The sequence below is a fragment of the Prionailurus bengalensis genome, chromosome C1, assembly GCF_016509475.1.
Source record: "Prionailurus bengalensis isolate Pbe53 chromosome C1, Fcat_Pben_1.1_paternal_pri, whole genome shotgun sequence".
Taxonomy (NCBI): Eukaryota; Metazoa; Chordata; class Mammalia; order Carnivora; family Felidae; genus Prionailurus; species Prionailurus bengalensis.
Genome location: NC_057345.1, coordinates 188,564,513 through 188,576,774, shown reverse-complemented (window position 1 = coordinate 188,576,774; position 12,262 = coordinate 188,564,513). Strand labels below are relative to the sequence as shown.

Sequence of the window (12,262 nt, the reverse complement as noted above, 5' to 3'; positions counted from 1 at the left end):
AACAGAGGTATTAGGTGAAAAAGAGTGGGAAATATAAAAGTTTTTTATTTTGGTGCTATGTTGGTGAACTTTTCAGTAATATAGTTCCCTACTCCCCTGTCTTGATAATGTAAAAAGAGCACTACACTGGGGGCAGATAAAGCTGCATTCAAAACCTGGCTATGATGTCTCTTGGGTAACCCTTGAACAAAGTAGTTCATCTTCAGCATTTTTTTGTAAAATAGGCACAGTTATCTACATCATAGGATTATTGAGAGGATAAAATAATATTAAAGATATAATGTTCTTGACAGATATTTAGTGCTCCATAAATATTAGTTCTTTTTTCCTCTTTTAATTCTATTTCTTTTTTAATGTATTTAAGGCTTATAGTCCTAGAGAATAGTAGTATTAGAGTGAACTGTAATTGTAACTAAGCAGTGTTAAAACACACTTATGATTTTCTTCAGTTAAAACCTCTTCAGAAAATTGTTGAGCCATCCATGTTTATGAATATTGCACCACCTCCAGAAAGAACAGACCCTGTGACGTAAGTGTTTGAACACTTATGTACATAATAAGATTATGTGGCATTTAAAGCATTTAATCCATTTGATGGATCATTTTGGTGTCTTAAGACCTAGCCAGAATGGGCTAGACTCCAAGGTAAAGAGAATAGTGAATTGTTTTGCTTAATAAGATGGGAGAAAATTTGGGTTTCTGGGTATATTCCTGGAGAAATAAGATAAAGAGGAGAGGGTGCTTCATGGCTGATGGGGGGAGGAGGGAAGGTAGGGTTAGCTTGATAAGGAAAGTTAGTCAGTGAGATACCCTTTTGTAGAAGGAGGTGAAGGACTTGTAAGATCAAAGTGTCTAATAGTTCTCAGTTTTATGCTCTACAGTATAGTAGTGTTACCCCTGCTTTGACATATTGCAGTTGTTACCTACAAATCTTCAGCAAAAAGTCCATGCTCAAAAAATGTTATTAGCAAACCAAAATTAACTTAAAAAATGTCAACCAATCTTAAAATTGAAACAGTAGAAATAGATAAAAGAAAAATGAGCACCTGAGATAGAAATTTAATCCATAGTGCTATCGAAGAAAAAGAAATGGAGAAAATAGGAATGAGGGAATTAGGTATAGGATGAGAACTTATGTTCTGAAGTGCTTATTGTCCTGTAGTCTCACCAGCACTGGGTATTATCATTAAAAATAAATTTTGTCCACTTGATATTGGTCATTTGTTGAAATGGTAAAATTTGAATGTTTTATGTTTATTGATCATTATTTCCTTTTCCACTCATTGATTCGATAAACATTCATTAAATGTCTGCTATATCCCCCAGGCATTGCAAATACTAAAATAAATGAGGCCTGGTCCCTGCCCTCTAGTAGCTCATGGTTTAGTGCAAAGTTAACTTGTAAAAAGAAATTATTATAATACAAATGAGATAAGAATCCTCCTAGAGGTAAACATAAGGAACTATGGGTGTGGGATAGTGATGGAAGGAACAAAATTGGGTCATAGCAAATTTATTGATTTATGATAAGCAGAGATTCTGCATTTAATGTTGCAGATTAGGGTGTTAGAAAAGGCTCCATTTGGTTGTTTGGTTGCAGAAACATGAACCAAATGAAGCCCACTTGAGTGAATTAGAAATGCCAGACCTGACTTGGTTTAATTAGAGGAAGATATTCAAGGGCATAGAAAGATGGTGATATTGGCATGGATTTGTCTTTAAGACCTACTCACTCACCCAGGGAGGGTCCAGAAGATATACCTTTCACATGACAGTGAGAAGTAAATTTGTGAGTGGACCTCCACCCTTGAAGAACTCTGTGATTGCTTTTCTTTGTGGGCCAAACCTCACAGTGGGAGCTGCAGTCACTGAACTGGGAAAACCTGAATGCAATGGGAATAACTGGATTCCAGGATAGCAGGGGCCAAGTGATGGCACTCAACCACCAATGACAAGACACGTTACCGTAATAGATAGTAGAGTCAAAGCAGCGATCAGAATAGTTTGACTCACATGGACCTTTGGCATTGGCTAATTAATCATGGTGTTCCTAGAAATAACATATATAGGAAGCCTACTAAATTCTTTCTTAATCTGTATAACCAGAAAAGTTCTAGGTCAAGTGAACAAAACTCTGACCTGAGTGATAAAAAGAGTCATAGCTCCTCAATCGTTTTCCAGATTTGAGCCAGTTTGCAGACCCAGAAACCTTCAAATGAAGGGGACGCTTTCTCCCCTTAAGGAGAGATGCTAGTATGCTGATAAAAATTTGTAATGTTAATCTTTCTCCCAGCTTTCCCAAAAGGGAAGGAGAGCCTTTTACCAGGGTTAATTGTACATTAGGGAAAAGGAAATAATCAGACCTTTCAGAGACTACTACTAGACTTTTCAAAGACTACTGGACACTACTGGCTCTGAAATGACACTAATTCCTGAAGACTCAAAACATCACTGTTGTCCACCAGAGTAGGGACTTAGGGAAGTCAGGTGGTAAATGGAGTTTTAAACCCATCCTGTGGTTATTTCCCTAATTCCAGATTGCCTAATTGGCACCAACACACTTAGCTGTAGGTGAATCGCTACATTGATTGCCTGACCTATGGACCTAGGGATTTTAGGATGGGAAAAGCTAAATGGAAGCCACTAGAGAGCTACCTCTACCTAGGAAAACACTAAGCCAAAAGCAATACCACATTCATGGAGGGATTCAGAGATTAGTGCCATTATCAAGGACTCAAAGATATAAAAGTGGTGATCCCCATCTCATCCCCATTTAGCTCACTTATTTTGGCCTGTGCATAGAATAGATCTTGGAGAGTGACAGTAGATTGTTGTAAGCTTAACCAGGTAGTGATTCCGATTGCAGCTGCTGTACCAGGTGTGGTTTCATTTCTCGGACAGGTTAACACATCCCTTGGTACCTAGTATGCAACTAGTGATCTGGCAAATGCTATTTTCCTAGTATAAAGACCATAAAAAGCAGTTTGCTTTCTTTCAGCTGGCAAGGTCAGCAATATACTTTCACTGTCTTACCTCAGGTATATCAACTTCTCCAGCCATATGTCATTAAATATGTTCACAGGAATCTTGATTGCCTTTCCCTTATATAAAACATTATACAGGTTCATTACATGATGCCCTTTAAGCTGATTGGATCTAGTGAACAGAAAGTAGCAACTAATCTAACTTACTTAGGTAAGACATTTGCATGTCAGAGGTTGTAGGAAGAATTCTGACAAAAATTCAGGGGTCTTCTACCTCATTGAAATTTTGAGGAGCCAGTGGTATGGGACTTGTCGAGATAATCTTGCTAAGGTGAAAGATAAGTTGTTGTAACTGGCCCTTCCTATAACTAAAACAGAGGCACAACACTGGTGGCTTTTTTGGATTTTGGAGACAACTTATTCCTCATTTGGGTGTGCTACTCTGGCCCATCTAACAAGTGACTGGAAAAAAAAATATATATATATATCTTCTTTCCCCTCCTCATATCTTACCATCATGTAACATAAGCTATATTGACTTTATGTTATAATTGACTTTATATTCTATTTAAGTATTGTTAAACTTGCATCACACTATTTAAGTTTCAGGGTATTAATAAGAGTAAACATCACCCAAAGACTTTTATTCTTTTCTGGGGAAGAGGCTGGTGAGTTTTTGGTTGTATGCAGGATAGTTGTGTCATGTTATTGTTCTCATTTGGAGATCAAATATGTTTTAAAGAGATGCTTCTGGGTGTCAGGTTGACAAGTGGTGGGTGGACTTGTGATGATTAATTTTATGTGTCAACTTGACCAGGCCATAAAATAGAGATTTAGATCTAGAGGTTGGGAGAGAGGTCTGGGATTAAACTCTTTCTTTCTTTCTTTCTTTCTTTCTTTCTTTCTTTCTTTCTTTCTTTTAATGTTTGCTTATTTTTGAGAGAAAGACAAAGCACAAACAGGGGAGGGACAGAGAGAGGGAGACAGAGTCTGAACCAGGCTCCAAGCTCTGAGCTGTCAGCACATAGCCCAATGTGGGGCTCAAACCCATGGGCCATGAGATCATGACCTGAGCCAAAGTCAGACGCTCAACCAACTGAGCCACCCAGGCGCCTCTGGGCTTAAACACTTTCTACTCCTCATTAGAACTTCAGGTCCTTATCTCCTTTCCCATCCATGCTGCCCATCTTTGTAGTAAGAGTGCTCAAGAGAGCACTTCTGTCAGGATCTCTGATCTTTTTCTTTTTTCCTAGCTCTACCCTCTGATGGTTCAAGGTAGACAGGTGAGATTGCAATGTAGAATTGATAGCTACCACTGATTTTAGAAGTGTAGTTTGTGTAATTTCAATATTTAACATTATAACCATTTTTGCAGAAATGTAATTACACCACAGCCAATAGAATATCCAGCATTCCTATCCCCAGACCTGAATGTTACTGTTGGGATGCCAACTGCAATGCCCCAATCCAACCAGCCATCTGTAGTGCGACTTGAAAAACTTCAGCAACAACCTCGGGAAAGGTAAAAAAAAAAAAAAAGTCTTCATCTCATTTGTGTGTTATTTGTACATTAATTTTTTCTTTTGAGACATGAGCTTTAGATATTTGTTTAGAAAAGTCAATGAAGTGACAGGAAAAGAGGTGATAACTTATTTATAAGGGAGAAACTATAATACTTGCTCTACTCTTGACTCAACAATGTATTCTATAGGTCTCTTGTGCTTTTTTCTGTATTTCCCATCCTTTTTTCTCTATGCTTCAGTGTAAATAATTTCTCCCATCGTATCTTACAGTTCACTGGTTCTTTTTTCTTTGTTTCTAATCTGTTGTTAAACCAATTGAATTCTTTTGTGTGTGTATGGGTTTTTTTTTTAAGTTTATTTATTTTGAGAGAGAGGAGAGAGAGAGAGAGAGTGAGCTGAGGAGGAGTAGAGAGAAGGAAAGAGAGAGAAAACCAAGAAGCTCCACACTGTCAAGTGCAGAGCCTGATGTGGGGTTCAAACTCACAAACCATAAAATCATGACCTGAACTGAAATCTGGAGTCAGACACTTAACCGACTGATCCACCCAGATACCCCAAACCAATTGAATTCTTAATTTCAGTTATTTTATTGAAGTTATTTTCCTTTATTTTATAGTTTCCACTTCTCTACCAAAATCCCCTGACTTCTCTTTGAATTCTTTTAACATATTAGTCATTGCTATTTTTTTAAGTTTATTTATTTATTGGGATACCTGGGTGGCTCAGTTGGTTAAGCGTCCAACTTCAGCTCAGATCATGATCTCAACATTCGTCAGTTCGACCCCATGTCAGGCTCTGTGCTGTGCTCCAGCTCAGAGCCTGGAGCCCACTTCAGAATCCGCATCTCCTTCTCTCTCTGCCCCTCCTCCCCTTGCACTCTGTGCCTCTCTCAAAAATAAAAACATTAAAAAATTTGTTTAGGTTTATTTATTTTGAGAGAGAGAGAACAAGAGAGAATGCATACACATGAGCGGGGAAGGGACAGAGAGGGAGGGACAGAGAGACTACAAAGCAGGCTCCACACCGTCAGCATAGAGCCTGACATGGGGCTTGATCTTACAAACTATGAGGTCATGACCTGAGCCGAGATCAAGATTTGGCTGCTTCACCGATTGAGCCACCCAGGCACCCCAACCATTGCTATTTTAAAGTTCATTTGTGGTAACTTTATTATCTGGATCTCCTGTAGGTCTGTTTCTATTGGGTTTTTTCCCCTCATAATTTTCAGTCAAGCCTTACATTCTCGTATACCTAGCTATTTTTATTGAGTGCCAAACATTGTATCTGTAGAACTAATTTGTGGCTCTTGATTGTATATTCTTACAGGGAGGATAGACACTTGCATCTGTCAGCCAACTAGACTAGGAAACTAGCAATCCCAGATCACCTTAATTCACTTGAGATTGAGATTGAAATGATTTAGGTTTGTTTCCTATGAGGATTAGTCTTTTAATGGTCTAATCTTATTCCTAGTAGTAGGACTGGGACTAATGTGAGGCAAGTAAGTCACAAGACAAGGAGGCTCTTATTCTCGTGTTTTAACCTTTTGGGGTCCCAACTGAAAGCCTAGATGTATACCTTGGCTTTTCATCCTTGGCAGGGTCTGAACTCTGCTTTTTGTTCCCTAATTCTGGCATATCTATCTCCAGGCTCTGCTCATTTTCTTAACTCTTAGCCACCACAAATGCCTGGAAGGAAAAATGGTACCAAATGATGGGGCTTATTGTCTCTGAAATTCCTATAATCTTGGATCTGTAAATCCTTGGTGCTTTTGTAACTGACTGATGCTTTCAGACACAGTTTTTTAAAATTTTTATTAAAAAAATTTTTTTAATGTTTATTTATTTTTGAGAGAGAAACAGAGACAGAGTGCAAGTGGGGAAGTGGCAGATAGAGAGGAAACACAGAATCTGAAGTAGGCTCCAGGCTCTGAGCTGTCAGCACAGAGCCCGACACAGGGCTCTAATTCATAGCGAGATCCTGACCTGAGCTGAAGTTGGACTCTTAAGCAACTGAGCTATCGAGGTGCCCCACTTTGAAATACAATTTTTAAAAAATATATTGTCCAGCCTTTTTAGTTGTGTAGTAAGATGGTTTATCTGAAGTAACCTAGTCCACCATTGCCAGAAGCAGAACTCCTTGGTCACTTAAAAAATGATTATTTATGTTGAATACATTTTTTACTCAGACTCATAACTTATTAATTCATTAACATTGAGCTGAATGACCAAAGAACTCTTTTATCCTCTATTCTGATGTTTTATTCATTTAGTAACATTATTGAATACCTAGTGTGTGTCAGGCACTATTATAGGGTACTAGATATACAATGGTGATTTTTAAAAACATATTTGTTAGTGTCCTCTTTCCTTCTTTGTAAGCATAATGAAGGTTTATCAATACCCCCATCCCACCCCCACCAAAGTCTGCTGTTAGTTTCATTGATTTTTTTTTCTGTTGTCTTTTTAGTTTCTATTGTTCCCCACTCTGGTCTTTGTTATTTCCTTTGTTTTACTAATTTTGGCTTAGTTCTTTTTCCTGGTTCCTTGAAGTATAAAATTATTTGAGATCTTTCTTTTTCTTATTGTAAATGCTTACTGCTTTTAACTTACCTCTTAGAAGTGTTTTTGCTACATCCCATAAGTTTTGATATGTTGTATTTCCATTTTCATTTGTCTCAAGATATTTAAAAATATTTTTCTTTTGGTTTCCTCTTTGACCCATTGGTTATTCAGTAGCATGTTGCTTAATCTCCGCTGAAAATTTGTGAAATTAGCAGTTTCTTCTCGGAATTGATTATGGTCAGAAAGGATGCTTGATATGATTTTAGTCATCTTAAATTTATGAGTACTTGTTTTATGGCCTAACATATCTATCCTGAAGAATGTTTCACATGTACTTAAGATGACCATTGGATGGAATGTTCTATAGAAGTATTAACTCTGTGATTTAATGTGTAGTTTAGCTTCAGTGTTTCTTTATAAATTTTCTGTTTGGTTGATCTATCTATTGATGTAAGTGGGGTTTTAAAGTCCCTTACTATTATTATATTGCTGTCTCTTTCTTCCTTCATATCTGTTCACATTTGGTTTACATATTTAGGTGCTTCTATGTTGAGTGCATAACTGTTTACAAATGTCATATTCTCTTGTTGGATTGACCCCTTTATCATTATATAGTGATCTTTGTCTCTCATTACAGTCTTTGGCTTAAAGTCTATTTTGTGTGCTATAAGTATTAGTAGTCCTACACTCTTTTGGTTCCTGTTTGCATGGAATATCTTTTTCCATAGCTTTTCTTTCAGTCAGTGGGTGTCCTTCAAGCGTAAGTGTCTCTCTTGTAGGCAGCATATGGTTGGGTCTTGGGTGTTTTTTTTTTTAATCAGCTACTCTGTCTTTTGATTGGAGAATTTAGTCTGTTTACATTTAAAGTAATTATTAAAAAGTATGGACTTACTATTGCTATTTTGTTCATTATTTTCTGGCTGTTTTTTAAATTCCTTTGTTCCCCTCTTATTTTCTTGCTGTCTTCTTTTGTGATTTGATGGTTATTTGCAATGGTACACTTAGATTCCTTTATCTTTTGTGACTCTAGGTTTTTCTTTGTGGTTTACCAGGAGGGTTACAAAACACATATTTAAAACAGTCTGTTTTAAGCTGATAACAATTTAACTTTGAATGTAATAAAGCTCTGTATTTTTATCCCCCCCCCATTTTATACTTCTGATGTCACAGTTTGCATCTTTTTACTTTATCTTATTTATTTGTTAAGTAATTTAACAAATTATTGTAGTTGTAGTAATTTTTTTGAATCTTTTTGTCTCTTAACCTTCATATCAGGGTTATATGTGATTCACCCCCCACCATTACAATATTAGAATATCCTGAATTTAACTATATATTTACCTTTGCCAGTGAGATTTATAGTTTCATATGCTTTTATGTTACTGATTCGTATCCTTTGTGTTTGGCTTGAAGAAGTCCCTTTGTAACATTTCTTGTAGGACTGGTCTAGTGGTGATGAACCCTTTTAGGTTTTGTTTGTCTAGAAAATTTTAATTTCTCCTTCGATTCTGAAGGACAACTTTGTCATGTAGAGTATTCTTGGTTGACAGGTTTTTTGTTGTTTTGTTGTTGTTGTTGTTGTTGTTTTACTTTTGGCACTTTGAATATATCATGCCACTTTCTTCTGGCCTGGAAAGATTCTGCTGAAAAATATGATAGCTTTCTTCCCCGCCCCCCCCCAAGTTAGTTAACATACAGTGTAGTCTTGGCTTTAAGAGTAGAACCCAGTGATTCATCTCTTACATATGACACCCAGTGCTCATCCTAAAGAGTGCTCCCCTTAATGCCCGTCACGCATTTAACTCACACCCCACCCCCACATCCCTACCAACCCTCACTTCTCTGCTTTTAAGAGTCTCTTATGGTTTGCCTCCCTCTGTGTTTTTATCTTATTTTTCCTTCCCTTCCTCTATGGTCATCTGTTAAGTTTCTCCAATTCCACATATGAGTGAAATCATATGATAACTCTTTCTCTGACTTATTTCACTTAGCATTAATACCCTCCAGTTTCATCCACATTGTTGCAAATGGCAAGATTTCATTCTTTTTCATTGACGAGTATTATTCTGCTGTGTGCGTGTGTGCATGTGTGTGTATGTATCACACATGTTCTTTATCCTTTCATCAGTTGATGGACATTTGGGCTCTTTCCATAATTTGGCTATTGTTGATAGTGCCGCTATAAATATTGGGGTGCATGTGCCCCTTTGAGTCAGCATTTTTGTATCCTTTGGTTAAATTCCTAGTAATGCAACTGCTGGGTCATAGAGTAGTTCTATTTTTAATTTTTTGAGGAAGCTCTACACTGTTTTCCAGAGTGGCTACACCAGTTTTCATTCCCACTAATAGTACAATAGGGTTCCCATTTCTATACATCCTCGCCAATATCTATTGTTGCCTGAGTTGTTAATTTTAGCTACTCTGACCAGTGTGAGGTGGTATGTCACAGTGGTTTTGATTATCTTTTCATGTGTTTGTTTGCCATCTGGATGTCGTCTTTGGAAAAATGTTTATTCATGTCTTCTGCCCAGTTCTTCACTGGATTATTTGATTTGGGGGTGTTGAGTTTAGTAAGTTCTTTATTGATTTTGGATACTAACCCTGTATCCAGCATGTCATTTGCAAGTATCTTCTCCCATTCTATCGGTTGCCTTTTAGTTTGGTTGATTGTTTCCTTTGCTGTGTAGAAGCTTTATTTATTTATTTATTTATTTAGTTAGTTAGTTATTATCATTATTATCATTATCATCGTTTTTAACGTTTATTTATTTTTGAGAAGAGAGAAACAGAGCATGAGTGGGGGAGGAGAGAGAAAGAGGGAGACACAGAATCTGAAACAGGCTCCAGGCTCTGAGCCGTCAGCACAGAGCCCGACGTGGGGCTCGAACTCACAGACTGTGAGATCATGACCTGAGCTGAAGTTGGACCCTCAACTGACTGAGCCACCCAGGCGCCCCTATTATTTTCTTTAAGGTTTATTCATTTTTCAGAGACAGAGCATGAGCGGGGGAGGAGCAAAGAGAGAGGGAGACACAGAATATGAAGCAGGCTCCAGGCTCTGAGCTGTCAGCACAGAGCCCGATGCAGGGCTCGAACTTCACGGACCATGAGATCATGACCTGAGCCAAAGTTGGAAGCTCAGCCAACTGAGCCACCCAGGTGCCCCTGTAGAAGCTTTTTTTTTATCTTGATAAGGTCCCAGTAGTTCACTTTTGCTTTGATTTCCTTTGCCTCTAGAGACATGTCAAGTAAGAAGTTGTTGCCGAGTTGTGGCTGTGGCTGAGGTTGCTGTCTGTTTTCTCCTGTAGGATTTTGATGGTTTTCTGTCTCAGATTTAGGTCTTTCATCCATTTTTAATTTGTTTTTGTGTATGGTGTAAGAAAGTGGTCCAGGGCCTGGCACTTCAGAAAGTGCGTTTGGAGTGTGCTTTGTGTACTCTGTTGTGTTTTGACTGCTCTATCCCACTGGTCAGTCCTCTGCAAAGCTCCTCCTTGCTTATAGTGGTGGAGTGTTTGGACCTTCAACCAAGTGTGCTTTGATGTGTTCATTGAAGTAACCCTGTAAAAAAAAAGAAAAAGTGGGTGGGTGCTGATAGTTTTTTGTTGTTCCATTTTATATGGAATTAATTTTCCTGAAATTTTTTATAAGAGATTTGGTTTAGAAAGCTTCACAAGCTTTACAGAACCCCCATTTCTGATGTTTTCATTTGGTGTTAAAATATATGAATTGCTGTCTAAGATTTTCTGGAACCTGTCCTGGATTAGAGACCTGGTTGGTCAGTTTTAAGCATTCATAGTGGTTAGACTGCTCCAGTCCTTTTAATGGTTGCCATAAATCCTTTGTACTCACTTGCTATTGGAATGAGCGAAACTCTCCCAGTTTTAACTGCTATTCTCAAATTGGCCTGCTGTACTTTCATCTAACCACCTGTTGGCTATTTTGAGGTTCTCTTATTTTCAGGTGCCTCTTTTATACCTGTTGTCTTCTGCCATATATACACTGATACCGTGAAGGTCTTATGTATATGTTTTGGGATTCATAGAGATACCTTGTCACATGATTTTGTTGTAAATGTTGCCCATAGGTTTTTGGGTTTGTTACTGAGCTACTCTGAATATTTTTATGTAGAGATTTGAGAAGATTAAAAACCTATGCTACCCCTGCTGGCATTATCTTCTAGCGTTTCCCTCTTTGGCTAAACTTTCATATTTATAATAATTTTATCTATAGTATCATTTGGGAGAATTTAAACAGTCATACCTACAAATAACGACAATTAAGATTTTTTTATTCCCAGTTCTTACACTTGAATTTTGTTTTCTTCTCTTATGATGCTAGCTAGAAGCTCTAGTCAGTGTCTAATATAAATGGCAAGGGTGGGCATCCTTGTTTTGTTCATGATCTTTAAAGGCAACACTCTGGCATTTAATAGTTAAAAGCATTATTTATATAGGGTTTTTACATATAGATATGCTATATCAGGTTAAGTAAATAATTCCATTTTGCTTCGAGTTTTATAAGTTTTTATAAAAAAATCATAAATGGATGTTGGATTTTGCCAAGTTCTTTGTCTCTTTTAATCAGTTAAATTGTGTTTATATTTTCTAATGTCAATGTCAAAATATCCTTATATACATGGAATAAATCCTACTTGTTCATTATATATTATCTTTCTATATACTACTGGATTTTTATACTAAAATTATATCTGTTTGTAATATTTGCATCTATGTTCATGAATGAGATGAGACTAATTTTCCTTTTTTGTAATGTCCTTATTAGGGTTAATTACAGTAATAGTGTCCTAATGAAATGAATTGGGAAACATATCCTCTTTCCATTTAGTTCTTGTCAGTTACATATTTAGGTGACTAAAGCCTTTTGAAATTTCTTGGATTAGAAGCTAAATTCCTATTTTTTCATTTTTTTTGTTCCAGAAAATATCATGTATATATTGGGTAATTTATAACATATGTATATACAAGTTTAATGAGACCTATATATTGAATAACTTCTAAAACATGTGTGTATAGTTTAAATAAATATAGTAAGACTGTTGCCTAGATATTTATTCATCACCATATTTGGAAGTCCTAGCCACAGCAGTCAGACAACAAAATGAAATAAGAGGCATCCATATTGAAAAGGAAGAAGTAAAATTATCGCTATTTGCAGATGACATGATACTCTA

General features: G+C 36.9%; 1 protein-coding gene across 6 annotated transcripts in view; it reads left to right on the top strand.

Annotated features, from left to right (window-relative positions):
* C2CD6 (C2 calcium dependent domain containing 6) overlaps positions 1-12,262 on the top strand; it is a 186,049-nt gene that overhangs the window by 76,994 nt on the left and 96,793 nt on the right. For all 6 annotated transcript variants that reach the window (XM_043577483.1, XM_043577482.1, XM_043577485.1 and 3 more), the window contains 2 exons: positions 450-529; positions 4,360-4,506. In XM_043577483.1, the coding sequence (XP_043433418.1) occupies positions 450-529; positions 4,360-4,506 (227 nt within the window). The remainder of the gene's footprint in view (positions 1-449; positions 530-4,359; positions 4,507-12,262) is intronic.